Consider the following 20,998-nt stretch of genomic DNA (forward strand, 5'->3'; position numbering starts at 1 on the left):
CCACACCAACATACATTTCAATCACTTCTTTACTTCCCCACCAATGACCAAGCTGCTGAAAGTCCTGTGATTACCTCCTGCTGCAACCACCCCACACACCGTGAGTTTGCTCAAGTGCTCATGAAGAGAAAAAAATTTCTGCTAGAAGTCATCACAGGTACTTGCTACCTGGTACTCCATCTTGCTTTATCAAAAGACATTTGAAAAGTCCCAAAGCCCAAGAGAGAAATGGTTATTGCCTTACGTCAGATTGATTGAAATTTATCACATATCCCTACTCAGTATTGTCACACTGAACTTTCTTTTCATTGTATTTTAAACCATGCTACAAATAAGGAACTGCTACAGATGTTTGCTAAACCTGTGTGCTAAAGAATGAGTAGCCTCATTTTTCAGCAGCCTTTGCCATAAGGGTATTTTTGGTGAGTACAAATAAGATCAAGAAGTATTCCTCTTTGAACTTACCATGTGTTTTTTTATGCCACTTCACTGGACACAGGGTGTAATACATTGGGTCTTTTTATTGCTCAAGTAGAAAGTGCTCATTACCTATTTATGTTTATATATAGGAAAAAACAAAGAGTTATTACAAGGGGCATACTTCACACTGTTGTAGTGGTTGATTTCCTCAAGATGGTCTTCTGGGGTTTTGGCGCAGTTTGTGGAGGCACAGTTGCAGGTCTTGGAGGAGGAAAGCTATTACTGGGACTTATCCCCAACCCTCCATTTTCCAGAAGAAATGGAGGCAACGGAGGTGGAGGAGGTGGCAGAGGAGGGCACTGGTGTGGCAGCTTTCCTGCAGCCCGGGCGGGCTCGCTGTGCAGGTGCACCTCCCTGTTTTTAATGTTGTACCGCACGTCGCAGTCGGGGCAGTAGCCGTGGTACTGCACCTTCTCGCTGAACCGAACGCGCTCCCTCGCTCCCGGCTGCGGGCAGCGCTCTTTCTCGGGTCTGTGCACCAGAGGCTGCATCACCACCTTCTCCAAGGTACTGCTCGGCACACAGCACACGTCTCCGTTCGGGATGCGGCCGGGCCCGACGGGCAAGCCCCCGTTCCGCAGCAGGGTGCCATTAGTCTTGACCGGGTTGGCCGAAGGAGGCGGCCTGGCAGGCTCGTCACACTTGACGGGCGTCAGCCGCGGGGGAGGAGGCGGCGGGTTGGGCTTCCGCAGCACGGTGAGGATGGCGGAGGGGTGCGCGGGCGCCTTGCTGAGGGGCGCGCTGCCCCGCACCTTGACCTTCTCCAGGCTGGAGGCCGTTGTGCTGCTGGAGCTGCTGTTCAGCGTGTCTGTCTTGGAGCTGTCCGTCATCTCATCCTCCAGCTGCAGATCACACGTCAGAGTGTCAATCTGGTCAACCACCTGCACAACAGCCAGAGTGAGAACAGTGAGACAAGCACACTTCAGAGAAGGCACAGAAAAACAAAACCATTCTCCACTATCAGTCTGTCCTCCCCAGAACTGAAGCATCCCGCTTTTTTGGCCATTATCTCTTTTTTCTTGTCAAGGATAATAAAATAATCGTAATAAAAATGACAACAACAATAACAATAGGGATGGCTAGTTTGCTAGTTTATCACCTGAATACAAGAGAAATATAACTTGAAACAGTCTAGAATGAAATTCCCTTTCTTTCCCTCCAGGGTGTACTTGGTAATATCATAGTGAGTGAAGTGTAATTCATAAGTATTACGCTTTGCCTTCCATTGCAGGAGGAGACAAAATCGTTCAGCTTTAGCTTCTACATGACAGCTTCTGAACCCAAAAATTCTTCAGAGTACCTTTTAAGTCTGACCTTTCAAACATTTTAGATTTAAATATGCATTCTCTGTGTAGGTGATATTACACACCTAGATTCAGAAGTTTGATACACAATTTTCTGACAATTTTTTAACATAAAAGAGACCTTGAGAAACAAAGTCTCTCTTGCATTATGTCGCTTTATGAGTATTTTCCAGAAGATTTGAAATCCTCCAAAACAATCCTGAAATAGCATTTGCTGAAAGAGAAAATATTGCTTGGTTTCCACTTACAAGTAGTCAAGAACTCATGCACTTTATTTGAAATTTTCCTCTACCTTCCAGAATTCTGTATTGTTAGATCATTTCTAGTCTTCAAGACTCCTTTTTCTATTGATTTTTTTTAATAAGGCATGAAACCAACAGTGTGTTTACTTAGTAGAAAAGTTTTTCATATGACAGTTAAAAGCCCTCAGTGAAAACTGCATTTAACTCAGCACCCGGGTGAACAACTGCAGTTACAAGCTATGCATAACTACAACAGGTACCACAGCAAGTAGCACTAGCACACATTTAAAAACTGATCTCTGTCCTTCACAGCCCCACATACAGACGTACACAAAGTAATCAGGAGCTGAAATGTTGCTAACTAATTTTGCTGCATGAATAAAAACCTATGCCATTGCTTAGAGTCTTTGTGGGAGATCTGTGATGTTCTGGAGAATGCAACCGAATACATCTGAAATGAAACCAGGCATGGCCATTGTGCCACAGAAACTTTCATTTCTCCTTCCTGCTCTCAATAATTTGGTGGTGATGCTACTGATTTCAAACTAAGATTATTTTTAGGCATATGAGCCATGTATTAACTGAAAAAAAGTGAAAGGCACTACTGAAGGCAGTGACTCTTTATTCAGTCAAACCAGTCACCCACTTATGTGCCCAGTAGTAAAACGTAAATAATAAAAGCAAAACCATCATAAAATGAAAAAGCACTCTAGCTTTCACTGCTTATATAGTAAACTACGTTGCATAATACAAAATTCATAAAAATTCATATGCAGCAAAATTCAGTTTAGTGCTTCCTTTCTCTTAGAACCAGCAAACATGCAAATAAGCATCACTCAGAGAGCTTTCAAGAATCTTTGAAAAGACTTTACAATACTTTTTTTGTAAGAAACCAAATAAATAACTCATTTATTCAGTATTCAAAGCCCAGTATCATGTTGCATTTCTATTTTTTCCTAAAAAAAATAGAGAGAGAGAGAGAGAAAATATACTCTTAAAAAACAGACATTAAATCCCTAAAATTGTAAGGATTTAAAAAATTATCCTAGAAGTTGAAATGTAAAGTAACTGTCCAATCCCACACATACCCTTCAGGGTACACTATTTAAGAACTCTTGAAAATATCAGAGTAAGGGTAGACAAACCCTATCTGTACCAAAATTCATTGCAAGAATGACAGTTTACACGTAAAAGAATCACCTTCTATTCCATAAGCAAAATAAGGCAGAGAGAACTTCTCAGAAGGATATAGGAACAAGGAAAAGAAGGTCAAGTTCTGGACAGTAAGACTGAAATTTAAACATCCCTCTGCAAGCTAAATATGGATTTGTGTAAATATTACAATCACCCTATATATATCTAAATATCCTAATGCATCATGCCATTTTTTATTAAACTATAATAGTGATAGCATGGATTGATGCAACATAAACCAAAGAAATTACTTGGCAAGCAAAGAAATAGAACAATTATGCATTTCAGAGCAAAAATTTTCTCAAGAGTAACAGGAAAGTCTGTTATGAACTTCTCTTCAAGTTAATGACTACAGAGTTTATCTCATGCCTTCTGGGCAAATGTGTAGTACACATCAACATTTTTTTTGTCACTTATCCGTTTGTAAAACATAAATCCAGCATGAAATGGCTCTGACACAACAACACAGTTTATCTGTCCAGATTCATTCCCAACACAGAGTTGTGATTCTGTGCACTGTACTTTTCTTCCACTTTTTTGTCCCAGAAGGTAAAATTCAAATAAGATAAAAAAGCAACATGAGAACCCGTGACTAACACAGTAAAACCATTGTAGTTAAAAAGAAAAAAGCATTTTGAGAAAAAAAACAGCCCTTGTTTCACAATGCATCTTCTATGGAAGTAAGGGAGAGAATATCAATGAAAAAAAAAAAAAAAAGTTGCTCTAGTTGTGCAGAAATGTGTCCATTTTTTCAGTTTTGAATAAAACAGGACTCGATTCACTTGTATAAACATTGGAGATACATAACTTTATAGCTCAATGAGTTCCTTAGCCATTAACTGGATTTGAGCTCTGCAGATATGCCCATTTCTACCCTGCCAGGAGTATCCTGAGGCTTCAGGCTCTGTAGAATCCAATGTGACACTCCTGAATGAACCAGGGCATCAGTTTATTCTTATCTGCTTTCTGGGTTAGTACTGGGCAACAATATTAGGCGCCCAGTGTTGGATTTCTCTATCAAAATCCCTGATTACACCCTTAGCAACATGCATTTGGACTCAGATACTCTACGCTTCAACTAACAGAGCAAGGAAAATTAATCAGTAAAATCAAGTTCAGGTAAAAAGGAAGAAAATGCTATTCAACCCCAACTAACAATTAAAAAATGCCCAAATCCCACTGAAGTTGCAAATAATTTTGCAATGCAAAGATATTTTACAGTTAACCCAATCCTCAGTGTTACCAAATTTTTATATAAAAATGCTTAAAAACATAGAGCTAGCAGAAAGTATTGCTTTTACACTGAGGTCAAACTGCAGTTCCTGTTTAAAGGAACCTCAGAATCTAGTCCAAGAAAAAGTCTTGTGATTATCAAGAGCAGCCTATGCTGATCTAATATTTCCATTGCTTGAGCTGTACTTGTAAGTTTTGTCTACTTTTTACCTCCTCTGTTGAAGGTCTTTCACGGGCAAATGTCCTAACTTGCTTAGACCAAGACTTAAAATCCTGTGTATTTCTCACAGGATGCCAGCATCTCATTCCAAGAATCTAACTTAGCAATCATAAGACTAAAGCATGACACAGAAAGTAACATGTACTTGTACTTCTAACTTGTATCCCTAAACTTCTCTGAAAAGTGTCTCTACAATTAGTCACAAGCACTTTTTACTCTGGTTCTTTGTGTGACTATCTAATACACATCCAAAAATACATCTACGGACAGTTTTGTTGTCTCCTTACAGCAAATGATTCACCAGGTTTGTTTTTCCTCCTACTAAAAGGATAATACCAATGCTCAGTGAATGTATAATCCACTGTCTGCCCTCAATCCACCACAGACTATAATAGATTTTTTTTCTATTTCTTGCTTCTGTACAAGCTAGTAGCTATCAAAAAAAGCTGCATAAGCAGAATGGAACTTAGGTGATACTACTTCTGAGATGGAATAGGTATAATTCATATATTACTCTTTTGTACTACACCACAGAGGTGTCTAGCTATGAGATTTAAAAGTTTGCTGGAAGCTTACTGGAAAATGAATAGTTATGGACAGATCCTGTATTGTATTTTAAATCAACCCAAATCCAATCTTGTCATGACAGTAGTTCTTATTTTGAACTAAAGAAATTAGGGGTGGAATGAACAAAATTAGGTGGACAAATAAATGGAATAAAATGTATTAATTTTTTTAATTTTCAAAGCAATGCCAAAAACTTGCAAAGTCTGACATAGACAAATATTGCCCTTTATGTGCAAAAATTAGCTACCTGAAAAGTCACAAAAAATAATATATAATTAAGACTAAAAGAGCAATCAGCTCTACCATGAAGAGGCTGCTCTTGCCTTTAAGTAAAGGACTGAGAAATATGCTGTATCAGAAGCTGTAACATCTCATGCATTAGATTGCATCTCTAATCCTACAAGGAATTGTTCACTTGCCATAATTAGTACCAGAATCTTCTAGACAAGCTGCCAAGCTATTTACATTGACATCACTTTAACTTTTTATTTCCTGTGCTGTTATTAGGCCTTTGCTGACAAAAAAGTTTTCAATATACATGGGGAACATGACATTAGTTCAGCTGATCAAATCATGCTGCTAATAACGCCAGGGTTGTGGGTTTGAGCCCTGTATGGACCATCAACTTAAGAGTGGGCTTTGATGATTCTTGTGGGTCCCTTCCAAGTCAGAATATTCTGTGATTAGTTCTGTGATATCTAAGGACAAAAACAAAGCTTCTTCCTTACCACATGCCTGTAAGCCCCAAATTACCCCAGAGTTAAAAACAAATGAAAGAGAGGACACGGTTAACAGTGAGAGAATCAATATCTCCCTTTACAGTTTAAGCTGCATAACAGCAGAATAAGAAACTTTTTCCAGGTGCTTATATTTCAGCTTCAGTCAATCCATGGTCACATCTTTTGTATTTTCCTACCGCAAACTTTTCTACAGTGCCATCTGTCCCCTTCCCTGCCACCAGTTCCCAGAGAATACAGCTTCCAGATCAAGAAAAAAGAAAACCAAAATTAGACTATATACAAGTTTATGAAGTTGTGTAATCTAAAAAAATTGCCAAACAAACAAAAAAACCAAAAAAACCCCCAAAACAAAACAAAAACCCCCAAACAAACAAAACAAAACAACAAACAAACAAACAAAACGGTAGCAGGAGAGACAAGTGGTCAACTTAGTACAATATTGTTGAAAAATTACAAAAAGCAGGTGCTCAGGTAAGAATACTAGAAAAGTCACACAGAAATATTTGTACAGAACCTTATTCCATTCTCAAACATTTCTAGCTCAAGAACTTCCCAGTAGATTTTGTATTAAGCAGATCTTGACATACTTATCTACATTGGACATGCCTACATCTGCTTCAACCTGCATCAGCTTTTGGCATCTGCAATATCCTCCAGTTATCCACCTTCATTACACGGATATGCCACCTACACCTCTTTCTGCTTGACAAAAAAACCAGATGCTTTTATAGACAATGAATTTGCATAGTACTCAAGCTGTAGCTCTTTTGTGAGACCGCAGCTACAGAAGCCTTCTCAGTTTTGTAATTGGGCTGTGGGTTGGGTTTTTTTGTTTGTTTTTACAATATATCCATCAGCATCTTCATATATGAAGCTGAATTTATAAGTAATGCATGTTTATGCTAAAATACTGTAACAAAGCACTGGGGATTAAGTCAGTATTTGAGTAAATACAAACTTCCAGGCAGATTAGTTCAGCTTTCTCTTAAAGTAGTATCTCAGCAGATAGTCACTTACCTTGCACCAGCAGCAAAAGGCAAGGCTGCTGCAAAGCCTGTCAGTGTTAGGGCACCTAAGAGATCATCCCCATCCTAGGCAAAGAAAGGCAACACACACAAAGTCGTTGTTGCCACTACAAAGTTTTGGGTAAAGAATACTTCAGTAACTTCAGCAAACTGGTATAATACTTTAGAGTACACTAATACAGAGGACAAGGTCTCAAAAATCATCTAATTCCAATCCCCTGTCCATGAGCAGGAACAACTTCCACTAGATCTGTCTGCTAAAAGCCCCTCCAGCCTAGCCTTGAACACTTCCAGAAAGGAGGCACCCTCAGGTTCCCTCGGCAGCCTGTTCCAGTGCCTCACCACCCTCACAGTAATGAATTTCTTCCTGAGATCTAATCTAAACCTACTATCTTTCAGTGTGAAGCCATTCCTCTTCTACTGTTACCACAGACTTTCCAAAAAGCCTCTCTCCATCTCTCTTCTGGTACGTGGAAGACTGCAATGGGGTTATCCCGGAGCCTTCTCTTCTCCAGGCTGAACAATCTCCATTCTCTCAGCCTTTCCTCATAGGAGAGGTGTTCCATCCCTCTGATCATCTCAGTGGCCCTCCTCTGGATTTGCTCCAGGAGATCGATGTCCTTCCTGTACTGGGGACCCCAGAGCTGGATGTAGTAAATTCCATCTTAGCATCTGTACAGAAATGAAATTTAAAATGCCTAATTTTCAGTGACAGACGTTACTCAATTGTTCTCTTACATTTTGAAGTAGACTGAACACCAAGTTAGGCTGTAAAGAAACATGTACATGAAAATTTAAGACTCTGTTGGGCTCTTGAGAATCTAACAAGGCCACAAAAACTCAGCATCATGATTCTCAATTAGCAGTTCAAGCAAAGCAAACTGGGAAGCCCACATTCAAAATATTTTTTTTAAGAAGACTTTTTTTCCATCAAGAAACAAGAAAAAAAGAAATTACAGCAATCTGCACCCTATGTTCCCTTTTAAGAATTTGACATAGCTGTGGTAATTCCCCTGTGAACCCTTTAGGGATGCTGTTTGGAAGATCAGAGAGAGACATGAAGGCAGATATGTAGCATGTACTCATAACATGATGAATAGTACAATTACAATTCTTGTCACACACAGAAGAATCCTGATAAAATAATGATAAACTAACAGAAACCCCAAGAAAATAAAGTAACAAACAAAAAAAATCTTTCTGAGAAAAGCAGGTTCAAATAATATTTGTAACAAAACAAACAAAAAAAGCCTGTTCTATAATAATAATCGAAACAAGTTGGCATTCCTTTTTAATAGCACCAGAATTTCTCACTTCCAGTGAAACACTGGAAATGAATGATTAAATACTCACATCATCTCATATTTGGCAATATAGGAAAATAAATAATTTCACTAAAAATAAAGGAGATTAAATCTGTTTTGTCACATCTAGATCCTCATAGAATGATGACACTTGTCAGCTCTGGCAAGTAATGCAATGATTTCACATGTAGCTTGTTGCACGGGCTGAAAGACAAACTGCAACTCAGGCTCAGCACTGTGTAAGCACAGCAAACCAGTCCATGGACTTGAAATAACAAGTACAATGCATGCCTCTAGGGCCAGCAGTGCTAACTAGCTAACAGAGTTAACCCAGTGCTACCCTGCAATCTGTTCAAAAGCAGACTGTGGGAGCAGCAAGGAGATCTGGTACAGCTTGTCCTGAACACTGAAAAAAGACTCAGAACTAGGGGGAAAAAAGGCCTTTTAAGTACTAAAGAAATGAATGAAGACTGTATTATAAAATAGAAGGTAAATTTGATTTCTCGACTCACAAAGAAAAATGGAACTTAATGGGAGATTAGCAATTTTTCCTCTACTGTTAGACTGATGTCAATTACACTCATTTCTTTTTCTTACTCTTCAAATTAAAGTTTGACACATAGATGTAGCCTGCATGACTATTTAAGAAGAATACCCAAATTTTATCTTTATATTATTAGGTAAGAAAAAAAAAGGATTAAGCTGGGCACAGCAGATACACATTTGATACATATTTCTGCATAAAATCCTTTAAATTCATTGGCACAAAGAAGGAAATTCAAAAGACAAGTTGCTAGTCAGCATTCTATGCTTAAATATGCAAGTAAATAAAGGTAAAAAGACTTGAAAATTTAGGAGAATTAATATCAAATCCTTGTTTACACATTTCAGTAACACTCCTTGCAGCTTACTACTGCTTTTCTTTCTCAAAATATGTAAAAAAAATTGAAAATGGCCACATATTGATAAAAACTATGGAATGGTTAATCTGTGTATTCTCATTATTGCTAATGTTTTCTGAATAAACATATTGTAAACCAGCTGTAAATGCAATATACACAATCTTAGATATTTTAGTCTCTACATAATAATATTTGATATAAACAGTCATTCATGATAACTACAAATACAGTGATTTGCCTAATTAGAAATCACATTAATTTAAATGTATGTTAAATATTTGTCCAAGCTCTTAACTATTTAGGTAAACAGAATGTAGAAGTTCCTAAAAGTATGTTAACTAATGCTAACAATGGAGACTGTAGAGACTAAAAGTAAAAATAAATCCTCCTTTTTAATCCACCTGAAGTTCCAAGCTAGCTCAGGCCTTAGAAGGCTTTGGAGGAATATTTCATAGACAGGAAAAAGGACCCAAAAGAGGCTCTAAACCTTAGCTGCAGTAAGGTGTTTATTCCAGGTGGTCTCCAGAGGGAAAGAGGGCATGCACAGAGGAACAGGGTCTTTTCTCAGCTCTTGCCAGGGAAGGGCAATTTGGGACACAGGCAATGGGGTCAGAAGGGGAAGGAAGGGTCTACATGGTACAAGCTCTAGGGGTCCCTGAGGGGGGAGAAACCATTCCCACAGGGGAATGTAACATAAAAGTTCCTTTGTAGGATTAGAAAAATCACATATTTTCACAAATACCTTCCTAGGTACATTTTTCAAATACATTAATAATAGCTATTGTTTAAAAAAAATTTAAAAAAATTAAAAAGCCCTTGTAACCTTATCAATCTGAAAAGTAATTTTGAAATATTTAGCATACCCAAAAAGAATTTTCTGAGAAGCTGATAAACAAGTCCACTGCAATTCTTTTGTTAACACTAGTCTTAAGCATTGATATATTTCTCCGATTTTAAATAAATCATCTCACTATGCAGAGTATTAATTAGCATCCTTCCTTCTCCTCCAGCCCTCCGAAAGATACTCCAGAAATAAATGTTTATCATCCTTTTGTACTAAAACCAAAAAAGACGTTCTCCAAGAACAGCCAATATACCTTTACTGTGACCACGTTAGACTGTTGGATTTTTTTATTTAAAAGGTTTTATTAGTAAAACACTACTTTGAGTCTTGATGGCCTCCATATTTTAGTATTTCAGCACCATTAGGTTACAGCTCCAAAGTTAGATTTAAGCTCAAATGAAATGTGCAATAAATTTACATTAATCTGGAAGTGCTAACTCCTGTTGGACACTGATTAAAATAGTTTCAACAGAGATGAACAGAACTAGAAGATTTACCTGAGTAGACAATTCTAACCAGTCCTTCTGGCTTCAAAACATGACCCTAAATTGCACAATCCATTAAGTTTTATTTTAATTTAAATATTGAACTAGTACAATATTTAGAGTAAATTTTAGATGAAGTGACATTGAAGATGAAGCATTCTCTGCTTTTTACACTCAAAAAATGGAAAGCCTGCTGATGCAATAGTCTTTTTTTCAGACATACCTGCAATATGCTTTCTGTTGGTAACTCCTCTCCTTGAAAGACATTTTGTTTATGCAACAGGTTGAACTATCTGCCTGGATAAAAATAATGCTATAGGTAATGATGATTATTATTAGAAAGTTTTGAACTTTTTCTGCTGGGAGGTCTTAAATGCACAAGCTCCCAGCTCCCCCTCCCCCTCCTGGTGAGTTGCACCTATCACCTGTAAGTAAGATTACTACAGACATTGTTCCAAGAATGAGAGGGCACAGAATGTTTTGCAATAGTGACCCCATTGAAGGCCTCTTGGAACTCAATCTGACCTTTTCCATCTGGACGTATTGGTCAGAATACATCACAGGAGATAGCCCATGGTGAGCTTACACCACTAATAAAGTAATGAATTACCAAACTCTATTAATAGAGAAAGTAATTGCTATGAACCATAAAGATTTAAAATGAATATATGGTTGCCTTTTAATTATTCGTTGCTCCAAGTTAAATGACCTCTGCTCACACTGCATCACAGTATATTTAAGCAATTTAATTAAAAGGATATTTAGCTTAATATTTAAGAATACAATTTTCTCAGATTCCTTTTAATAAAATGCTACATGGGTACATGACAAATATATACAAAAATAGAGTTTTATCTCATTTTGGTTCTATATATTAAACTTTTGACTGTTTATTAGACATCTAAAACTGAGCCCTTCAAGTGATTATGATTAATTATTTCAAACAGTCTAAGCAAACTATAGCTAAGTATTTTTTAAACAAATTATGTTATTATTAATTAAATTATTTAAGAATAATTACACGTTCACATAGCATAATAGGATCATTGTCAAGAGAGCTGTTTAACAAAATTTAAAGCAAACAATGTAATGTTACATGCTTACATAGATGGTCAGTTATTTTACAGTTAAAGCTGAATTTAATCAAAGTCTCTTATTTTAGAGTTCAGAGAAAGCTGTCTATCTGCCTTCCAGTCCAGAGAGAAATTAATAAGTAAAAATTGAGAATGCATGAGCAGCAAAGGTGAGGGAGCAGCATTTACACCTAGTGTTTGCAGTGAGATACACCCTCCTCCCCAAATAAAAAAAAGCAACTTCCAACAAAACAAAACAAAAAACAAAAAACAAAACCCAAACCAAAACAAAAAACAAAACAAACAACAACAACAAAAAAAACCACTCCCAAAAACAAAACAAACCCACCAAAACCAAAAACAAAACCAAAAAACAAAACACAAAACAAAACAAAACAAAACAAAAGCTCAGGTATTTCCAGCACTTTTGAAGGAAATAATCATTTCAGTGTGCCAAAATACAATACTGCAGATGTTTTTTCAAGCAAAGACTATTATTTTTTTTTTCCTTGTAAGATCATTAGTTCATGTTTTTGGCACACTTAGCTGCAGCTCCGATTCTGTTTCTGGTTGTATATCAGCCAGCTAATAATGCAAGAAAACAGAAAGTTTTCTTTGCTTTTCCATAACCTGCAAAGCTGCTGGGCCTGTTATGCCTCTAATACACTTACACTCCCAGCAACACTGAACTGTTATAAGAGAATTTGGGCATCCCACAAGGTACATGGTGTTGTACTCAGTACCATGATGCTGTGTTTTTACTGCTGATGGTCCAGTCTCTCTCCTGTGTATTCCGTTTAGATGCTTCTGCATCTGTGGCATAGGTTTCCCTTGGATATAGTTAGTTATGCTATTTTTAATGCAAAAGAGAGGCATGACTTACAGAGGTATAAATGAAAGGCTGAAGGTGAAATTCTGAAGAGGTCTATTTTCCTAGGTAAGTCAGTAATTGCCTTGCAGAAGTAAACTACAGTAGTAGAATACAGTGTGCAGAGCAGAAAACCATTTCCAAACAGATTTGCAAAACTCCCAGTGGTGAGCAGGGTGGGGGAGAAACTGTCTGTGTCAGTAGTGCAAATAACAAACTGCAGTCAAGATTCAGTACAGCTACCACAAATTTCCAGCCAAAGATAAAGTCAAAATGATTCACTCCTTTAAAAGACTTGCTGATGCTTTCCCTTTGAAGTTTGGTTTTGCTTTCTGGCTTTCCTATAAAGCATTTTCAATTGAGTTAGCATCTTATTAAAAAAGATATGAAACATTTATTTTAAATTTATATATTTCTATATAGTAATTATTTCTATAGTGATTTTGACAATATAAGGAAAATCTGATCCAAACCTCAACACAAGAGGAAAAGAATAGTCGTCTACATTTGCTGCATTTTCCTTTCACAATGTCTTCTGGGGTTTACAAGACATGAATACTTTTTCCTTCCTCTCTCTTTCCCTTTCCCCCTCTCTCTCCCTCTCTTCTTTCTTTCCTCCCTCTCTTCCCTCCAATATATCCCTCATCCCCCCAATATATCAGAAGTTCTGCTCAGGTCAATTACACAATGCCTCAAGTACTAAAGCATTTCTTTGATTGCCATCCACATTACTAATCCACTTTGAAGAGTCTTCACATCTCATCCTTATAATCCTCGATCCCTTTCTTGTAACTATAGTATTTGTGGCAGCAGGAATAAAATGTTTTGTACCTAGTATTTTGAAGTGGTCCTTAGATGTAAAGATGCAAAAAGCCAAATTTGTCCAATGCAGCCGGCAGGATGCACAGAGAAGCACTAGAAAGACAGATCAAGTGCCCCCTTCTGCTGCTATCCTATGGAGGTCATCAAAGTCATTTGGCTTTGATTCAAAGAAAAATGCAGCTCCACCATTCAAAAGAACATGGTTGGTGAGGAGAGACATTACACACAAGAGATCTCTGGTGTATGCACTGAAAGATACCATGAATCTCATCAGATATATTGCTGTTTAAAACATTATCAGACAGCATTGAACAAATAGTTGTTTCATTTTCTGGGCCATTAGTGAAAAGAAAATTATACAGGTAAGCTTGAAGGTCATAACTCACATTTTAAAATTGAGACCTATTATTCTAGAGCCAATATTTTCATTTTTGGCAGAGCAAATGTAAGTTGCAAATGTAGACACTTAGGATTCAGACCCAAAAAATGGACCTGAATACCAAGGTAAAAAGCATATCTTTCTAACACAAGAAAGTGCTGCAAAGTGTGTTTGAAAAATAAAGCGATCCTAAAATGTCTAAAGAAATGTAAGGACTGCAAATTATTTTAAAAGTTAAATGAACATTATTAAAAATACTATGGACTTGCACTTAAATTTTAAAAGCCGTAAGAAACGTTTTGACTAGTTCAGTCAACAGAACCACATTTACTTAAGTGCTCTAAGTTCTGAGGCACCTTTAAAAGAGAGAACACAGCTAGGTAGGTTGCGTCTTCCTGGTAGGAATTAAGACATTTCTTTTGAGCTAGATGTAACATATTGAAGATGATAATTCAGGGATAATGAAAATCTAACATTAAATTAAATTCTGTAAGTTCTGAGGGAAGTGGTAGACGAAATTGTTATTCCCCTATCCATCACACTCAAAAAATCATGGCAGCCAGGTGAAGTTCCTGATGATTGGAAAAGGGAATTATAATTCCCATTTCTAAAAAAGGGAAACTGGTAGACCTGGGGATATATAGACCAGACAGCCTTAGCTCAGTGCCAGGCAAGCTTATGAAGCAGATTCTCCTCGAAACCATGCTAAGGCACATGGAAAACAAAGAGGTGACCGGAAAGAGGCAGCACGGCTTTACAGAGGGGATATCACGCCTTCTGTGATGGAGCTACAGCACTCGTGGACAAGGGCAGAGCAATTGACATTGTCTACCTGTACTTATGCAAACCTTTGGACACTGTTTCACATGACATCCTTGTCTCTAAATTGGGTTTGATGGATGGACCACTTGGTGGATAAACAACTGCCTGGATGGCTGCATGGAAAGAGCTGTGCTAAAGAGCTCCTTGTCCACATGGGGACCTGTGGCCAGTGGTGTTCCCCAGGGTCAGTGCTGGGGCCAATACTGTTCAACACCTCTGTTGGGGAACAGCAGCCTCAGCAAGCTCCCTGATGACACCAGGGATGTGCTGGAGGGAAGGGATGCCAGCCAGAGGGACCCTGGACAGGCTTGAAAAAAGTAGGACTGTGTGAACATCAAGAAGTGCAACAAAGTGCAAGTGCGAGGTCCTACACCCAAGTCATGGCAATTCCAGACACAGCCACAGGCTGGGCAGAGAAATTATTGGGAGCAGCCCTGTGGATGAGTTGGGAGTGATGGCTGATGGAGAACTCCACATGAGCCAGCAGTGTGTGCTCACTGCCCCTCTGCTCTGCTCTCTGCTCTCACCTGCAGGGCTGTGTCCAGCTCCGGTGTCCCCAACATGAGGAGGACATGGAACTCTTGGAGCGAGTCCAGAGGAGGGACATGAAGTTGATAAAGGGACTGGGGCATGTGCCCCACAAAGCCAGGCTGAAAGAGTTGGGGCTGTTCATCCTGGAGAAGGGAAGGTTGTGTGGAGACCTCATGGCAACCTTGCAGGATCTGAAGGGGCCTGCAGGGAAGCTGGAGAGGGACCCCTCATCAGGAACTGTAGGGACAGGACAAGGGGTAATGGGTACAGATTGAAAAAGAGCAGGTTTAGATTAGATGTTAGGAAGAAATTCTTTACTGTGAAGGCAGTGAAACCTAGAATAGTTTGTCCTCCTGAGAAGTGAATGCCCTATCTCTGGTCCTGTTTAAGGACAGGCTGGATGTGGCTTTGAGCAACCTCATGTAGTGGAAGGTGTCCCGCCATGGCAAAGGAGTTGGACTACATTATCTTTAAGGGCTCTTCCAACCCAAATCATTCTCTAATTCTATAATATTATAGAGCTATAAATTTGCACATTTAAATTACTGCCAGCTAATACTTTATTGGAACAACATTAGTTGTATCATTACTTACTAAATATTGCTATTTAATATCTATAGACTGTGAAACACACCAACTACCTTCTTAACCAAAAGTACTAAGGAAAATGTCAGGAGATAAAAAACCTCAGCCTTAATGTATAAGCAAGGATCATAATTGTTTGCATTATTCCTAACTTCTATTCAGTTAAACAAAAGCAGCTTTACAAAACTCCACAGGCATTTTTAAGCCCATAGACTTTCTTCATCCATCTCTTTCATACACCTTTTGTATGCAAGTGTTGTTATATGCTTATATGCACTATTATATTCTATTTTACACCTGCTGTAAAGTATTTATAATATGTCCAGGTAACCTAGTGACCACTGTTTTTTGTTTTTTTCTTTCCACTATGTTAGCAAAATCCAAGGACAGAATTACATTTTTAGCATAATAGTTGCAATGGTGGCCTTTTTGCACTGACAAAACTATTACAAAAAAAAAAGGGTCTACTGATGATTCCTCTCCCCATGCTTACAGCACATGGTTTTGTTACTCTTGATAAAGTATTTTTAAGATCAAATACTTCCCTGTTATCCAGATGAAGGTTAAAAACAACATGATTATACTGCAAAATGAGAGCCTTTAAGTCTTTCAACATGCTCCTATCCATTCAGAGGTATTGTAGCAGTAGAAATAATACTATTTTTTTAAAAACAGAAAAATAAAATCACAGTTGTTTTGAATGTTCTTGCTGTGTATTCATATGCTACACAGGTTATCCTAAAGGAGATCACAGCAAATAGGAGTCTGCCAAGTGGTTTCTAATTTCCATTTCTGCTATTCATGTAACTGCTGTGTTAACTCAAAAAAGGAGTTCCATCTTTACGTGGCACCCTTTTTTATCTTTACTATTTATTTCTTATCCCTTTACATTGTATGGTCTGGAACAAGTGTTACACTTCTCATATGCAACCCTTCCTGCAAAATATGTACTACTTTTTACTACTACTCTGCTACAGTACTGCAGAGTGTGATGTTTTTTGCTAATCTTGTTGGCTAATAGGTTCTCTCAACAGTCAGATAAACAAAACACAAAGTCAAGTACCAAGTGTAGATGTTCTAAAGTCCAAATACCCATTTCCTTGAAATATATGCATTGCAACATTTATTTAGGAAAAAAAAAAGGACAACAATCAACAAAAAACCAAAACACTGAAAATTCCCAACAACATATAGGGGAGTTATTTTTGAGATAACTATAATCTATTGTAAGCTATTGCAGAAATTATGTTTTCCAAAGCCAGGTGTGTGTGATGCATTAGGTTATATAAAAGTCTTCATGGTAATTCTGAACACATCAAACCATTTATGACCACTAAGGGATGTTCTCACAGACACTGATCAGCACACTCAGCACTGCTTGGGTCTTAGATCTTGCTCACATTCAAAACATTACTCATATCTGTCTAAGAAGCGATACAAACCACTTGGCCAAGAACCTAAACTTCAACAAGAAAGCAAGATTCCCTTTTTTTAAGAAATCCAAAATAAATACACATTATTTGAAAGATTAAATATTTCCCTACAAAAGAGTTGTAGTACCCACAGGAATAGGTGTGTTTAATGCATTAAAGAAAATACTACACTTTCCCACAGAGGAATATCAGAACTTATACTGAGCATTTTTCCAATGAACAAAAATAAACACCACTATGGTGCCTTAGTGACTAGCAAAAACAATTATATGCTACACAAATACGCATTCATTTCAAAGCAGAAATTACATCAAGTATTATAAAAGAACTCTGTATGCTAAATCCATATATACAAACAGTCACAGCAGAAAGGTAATTAAGCAAATTAGGCATTAAAATTGCTCAGTTTATTAATGAGATTACATTGTGTCGGCTGCCTTATGCACAGGTACATAAAGAATTCAAAATTTCCAGTGCCTCTGGTAGAGAAAAAATATAAATCGTAGACTGAGAATAATGTAATGTATCACACATAGGTAGTCATGGTAGCATTAAATAAGCAGAGAGCAGAAGACAGAGATTTGAGTTGGTTTATTTTGCTGTTTTTTCTTTTTAGGGGGGGTAGGTTTTTTGGTTTGTTTTTGGGGGGATTGGGTTTTGTTGGTTGGTTGGTTGGTTGTGGGTTTTTTTGGGCTTTTTTGGGGTTTTTTTTGTGTAATAATTATGAAATCATAAAAGTGATTGTGGTATATAGTAAAGATTTTACTTCAACTGAGGCAGAAAATATTCAGGACTTTCAGAAGCTTAGCAAGGAAAAAACACCCTTATATTCAGGTTATCTAGTTGCAGATTATAGGCTTCAAATTGGAATAAACTGAGTTAATAGGCCAAACAGAGTCCTGACATCTGAAAGATTAAATCTTTAAAGCATTACAACTGTAGTATGATTTGTTTAAGAAAGTATACCCACATTACAGATAATGAAATAAAGTTGTAGTTCTCTCCTTAATTAAATCAACCTATTTCTATTCACTGACATCAGATTCTGATACTGCAGACGAAACAATGTTCTCTACCACCAGTAAGTATAATCTGAAAGGGTGGCACTGTTACCTCAAAAAAGAGAAAGAGAATAAAGTATGCATCATGATGATATAAAGGAACCAATAAAAAGAGGAATCCATGAGCCAAGATGTTTTACAGACACAGCACATGTTCATTCATGCTAGTAGTTTTTACTGATGTAGTGAAAGAGAGAACTGCAGAGCAATAGAATCTGTATTTTCTTCACTGGGCTGTAATAAAGAGCAAAACCTAATTAGGAACAAATTCACTAATACAGTTCTTGTGAATAGCCATAGAGTTATCTTTAATCCTTCTCTATGAGGGCAGAGTTTAAATAAGAGAATTCATGAACATAAAAATAAATAATTCCAGGCTGTGGAAATTAATCTTGCAAAGAATACATATTCAACAGTCTGTAATTATCTGTTGTACCCATAATAAATCAGGAGTTTTTACTGAAAACTATACACTAAAGTTTAACTGAAAAAAACCCCTAAGCTTGTCTAGACACTGAAGTGCATTTCACTTTCTGATTAACACATTTGCTTGCAAGAAGAAGCAAGCCGTAATATCTTTGTAAGCCTGGCTGATGACTGGAACAAAACACCGTGGCTTTCAGACATACAAGATCTTTACTAAGCAAGAAAAAAGAGAAAAAGAAAAAGGATTTTAGGTTTTATTTCTTTCTAACATTCTGACCAGTGGTATAACTCCCTTAGATATATATATACTTCCTTCTCACAATAAAATGAAACTTGGAAAGAGAAAAAAAATCAGACTTGCTCATCAAATTCTTTACTAAAACCAGGCATTTGAACTTCTTATTTTGTGCATTCAAAAAAAAAAAAAAAAAAAAAAAAAAAAAAAAAAAAAAAAAAAAAAAAAAAAAGGGCGAAAATTAATTCTTGTGATCTCCAATGTAAGGGGAGAAATCATTTCCTTTCATCACAGAAAATGAAGACATAGCTGTCTGTAATCCATGAGTTACGAAAAGTTTTGATCAAAGAAGGAACGTTCAATGACAATCAAATTAAATTCTATTTTCTGTTGACTCACATTGCCTGCTCAAATATTTTGAAATCTATTATATGCCAATATTGCAGTTATTCATTACACTGCCCACTTCTATCACATTATTTTTAATCCTCCACCTTGTTTTGATTAAACACGTGATCAAAACTAAACACAATTTTCACAGTTTCAGTATCTGACATTTCAGACACCTATTTGCTTTCTAAATCTTTCACTGTTATCTTTTGCCAAACAACTTTCCTGCAGTCATGGGTTTGGTAAAAAATATCTAATATTTGAGCCAAAGCAAGAGCAAAATCATGTTAGTTCAAAGAATAACTGACATTTACATTGGCCAACTTTTAAAGCAGATATGGCTTTACTGAATAAAAATCACGTTATTAGAATGCACTAATAAAAGAAAATTAATGCTTTTTCCATTGAGCTCCTGTTCTGGTTACCAGCACAAGCTACTACGTTCATGTTCTTAAAATCTGAACATGTGGATTTGTGAATTGCAATTGCTACCATGATATCAACATTCCAGATTGCATCACTCTGAAGTAATGCAATAACTTTGACTAGGTGCTATTCTCAGAGCATGAGAGAAAAATGAACTCAATTTTGTGCTCCTACTCCTAGAAATGCTGGCCTAGTACTACAGTAGAAAATATGATCTGGGTTTATTTCCCTGCAACACCTCTTACGTACCAGAGAAGATTTATGTAAAAAGACTAAAGGGTAACAGAAACAGTCACTACTATTTCCTTTGAGAAAATAAAGCCAAACACAAGTTAACTTTTTAATATATTTCATTGGTCAAATGGCATTTGTGAGGTGACTGAAAATGAAAATATTTATCCAGGCAATTCACAGGAGAATTAGGGTGCTGACACAAAGCTCAAAGCCCATTTCATAATACAGACTTCATATTTCAGGAAGTGTTGATGGGCTGTGTATGTCCAGGGATATTGTGAAAAGCCAGGAATTTTAACTGCTTTTAAATTCAACAGAAATGGGAATAAGCCATTTAGCGTATTTTGTCCTTACTGAATATACTGCTTCATCTCAAAAAAACATTAATCCGTGCTGTATTTGTCCTGTATGACAAAGGCAGCTCGTTGCAAAACAGGACTATTTTTCAATTTATATGCATATTATATATGGTGTATTATGGACACTGACAGAGACTCATATATAAACACATTGAGTGTTTAGCTAATTTCATGCAATTACATGCATAATAATAGTCTGTAGAACCACAAAATGCCCAACTATGAAAATTAACAAAGAATGAACCATAAGGAAAAATTTAGCTGGTGCTATTGATGGGGAACTGTCATGGGTTAGCACTGGCCAGATGTTAGTGCACCCATGAATATATGTTTTTTTCTCTAACAACTCCTGTGGGATGTGATCAGGAACAGAGCAGAGCAGGCTTAAATCTTGAAAACAAAAAAAACCCCACCAAAACTTTATTAATTACATAAGAACAGGGACAGAAATACTCTTAAACACACATAGAGACAGAAATAAAAACTTCTTAGAACATTTCTTCTCCCAGTTTCTACCTCCCCACCCATCACTCTTCACAGACCAACCCCTGGGTTTTAGATCAAACAATCACCACTCAAAAACAAACTAATCTTCAATTCAGCAAGGGAGAGAGGAGTCTCTCTCGCACCACAGACTGTTCCTCAGAAAACACGGGTCCACCCCTTATGTGTTTCCATGTCACCCATAGCACCGCCCGGAGAAGTCTGCTAAGGTGACACTCTCTTTTTCCTATGTCCAGCGCTCTCACCGCTGTCTCATAGGCCAAAACTACATACAGGGCTTTTTAAGGATGCTGCATGCCGAGCTCTCCCC

The 20,998-nt window shown here is 37.2% G+C and overlaps 1 protein-coding gene across 2 annotated transcripts in view; it reads right to left on the minus strand.

Annotated features, from left to right (window-relative positions):
• PRR16 (proline rich 16) overlaps positions 1–20,998 on the minus strand; it is a 138,676-nt gene that overhangs the window by 43,626 nt on the left and 74,052 nt on the right. Inside the window, exon 2 of one of the 2 annotated variants that reach the window (XR_010083559.1) lies at positions 466–1,361. Coding sequence is in view for 1 of the 2 variants with exons in the window: in XM_063423293.1 (XP_063279363.1) it covers positions 603–1,361 (759 nt within the window). In the remaining variant the exon portion in view is untranslated. The remainder of the gene's footprint in view (positions 1–465; positions 1,362–20,998) is intronic. The other variant, XM_063423293.1, reaches the window with a different exon arrangement.

The sequence above is a fragment of the Prinia subflava genome, chromosome Z (assembly GCF_021018805.1).
Source record: "Prinia subflava isolate CZ2003 ecotype Zambia chromosome Z, Cam_Psub_1.2, whole genome shotgun sequence".
Lineage (NCBI taxonomy): Eukaryota > Metazoa > Chordata > Aves > Passeriformes > Cisticolidae > Prinia > Prinia subflava.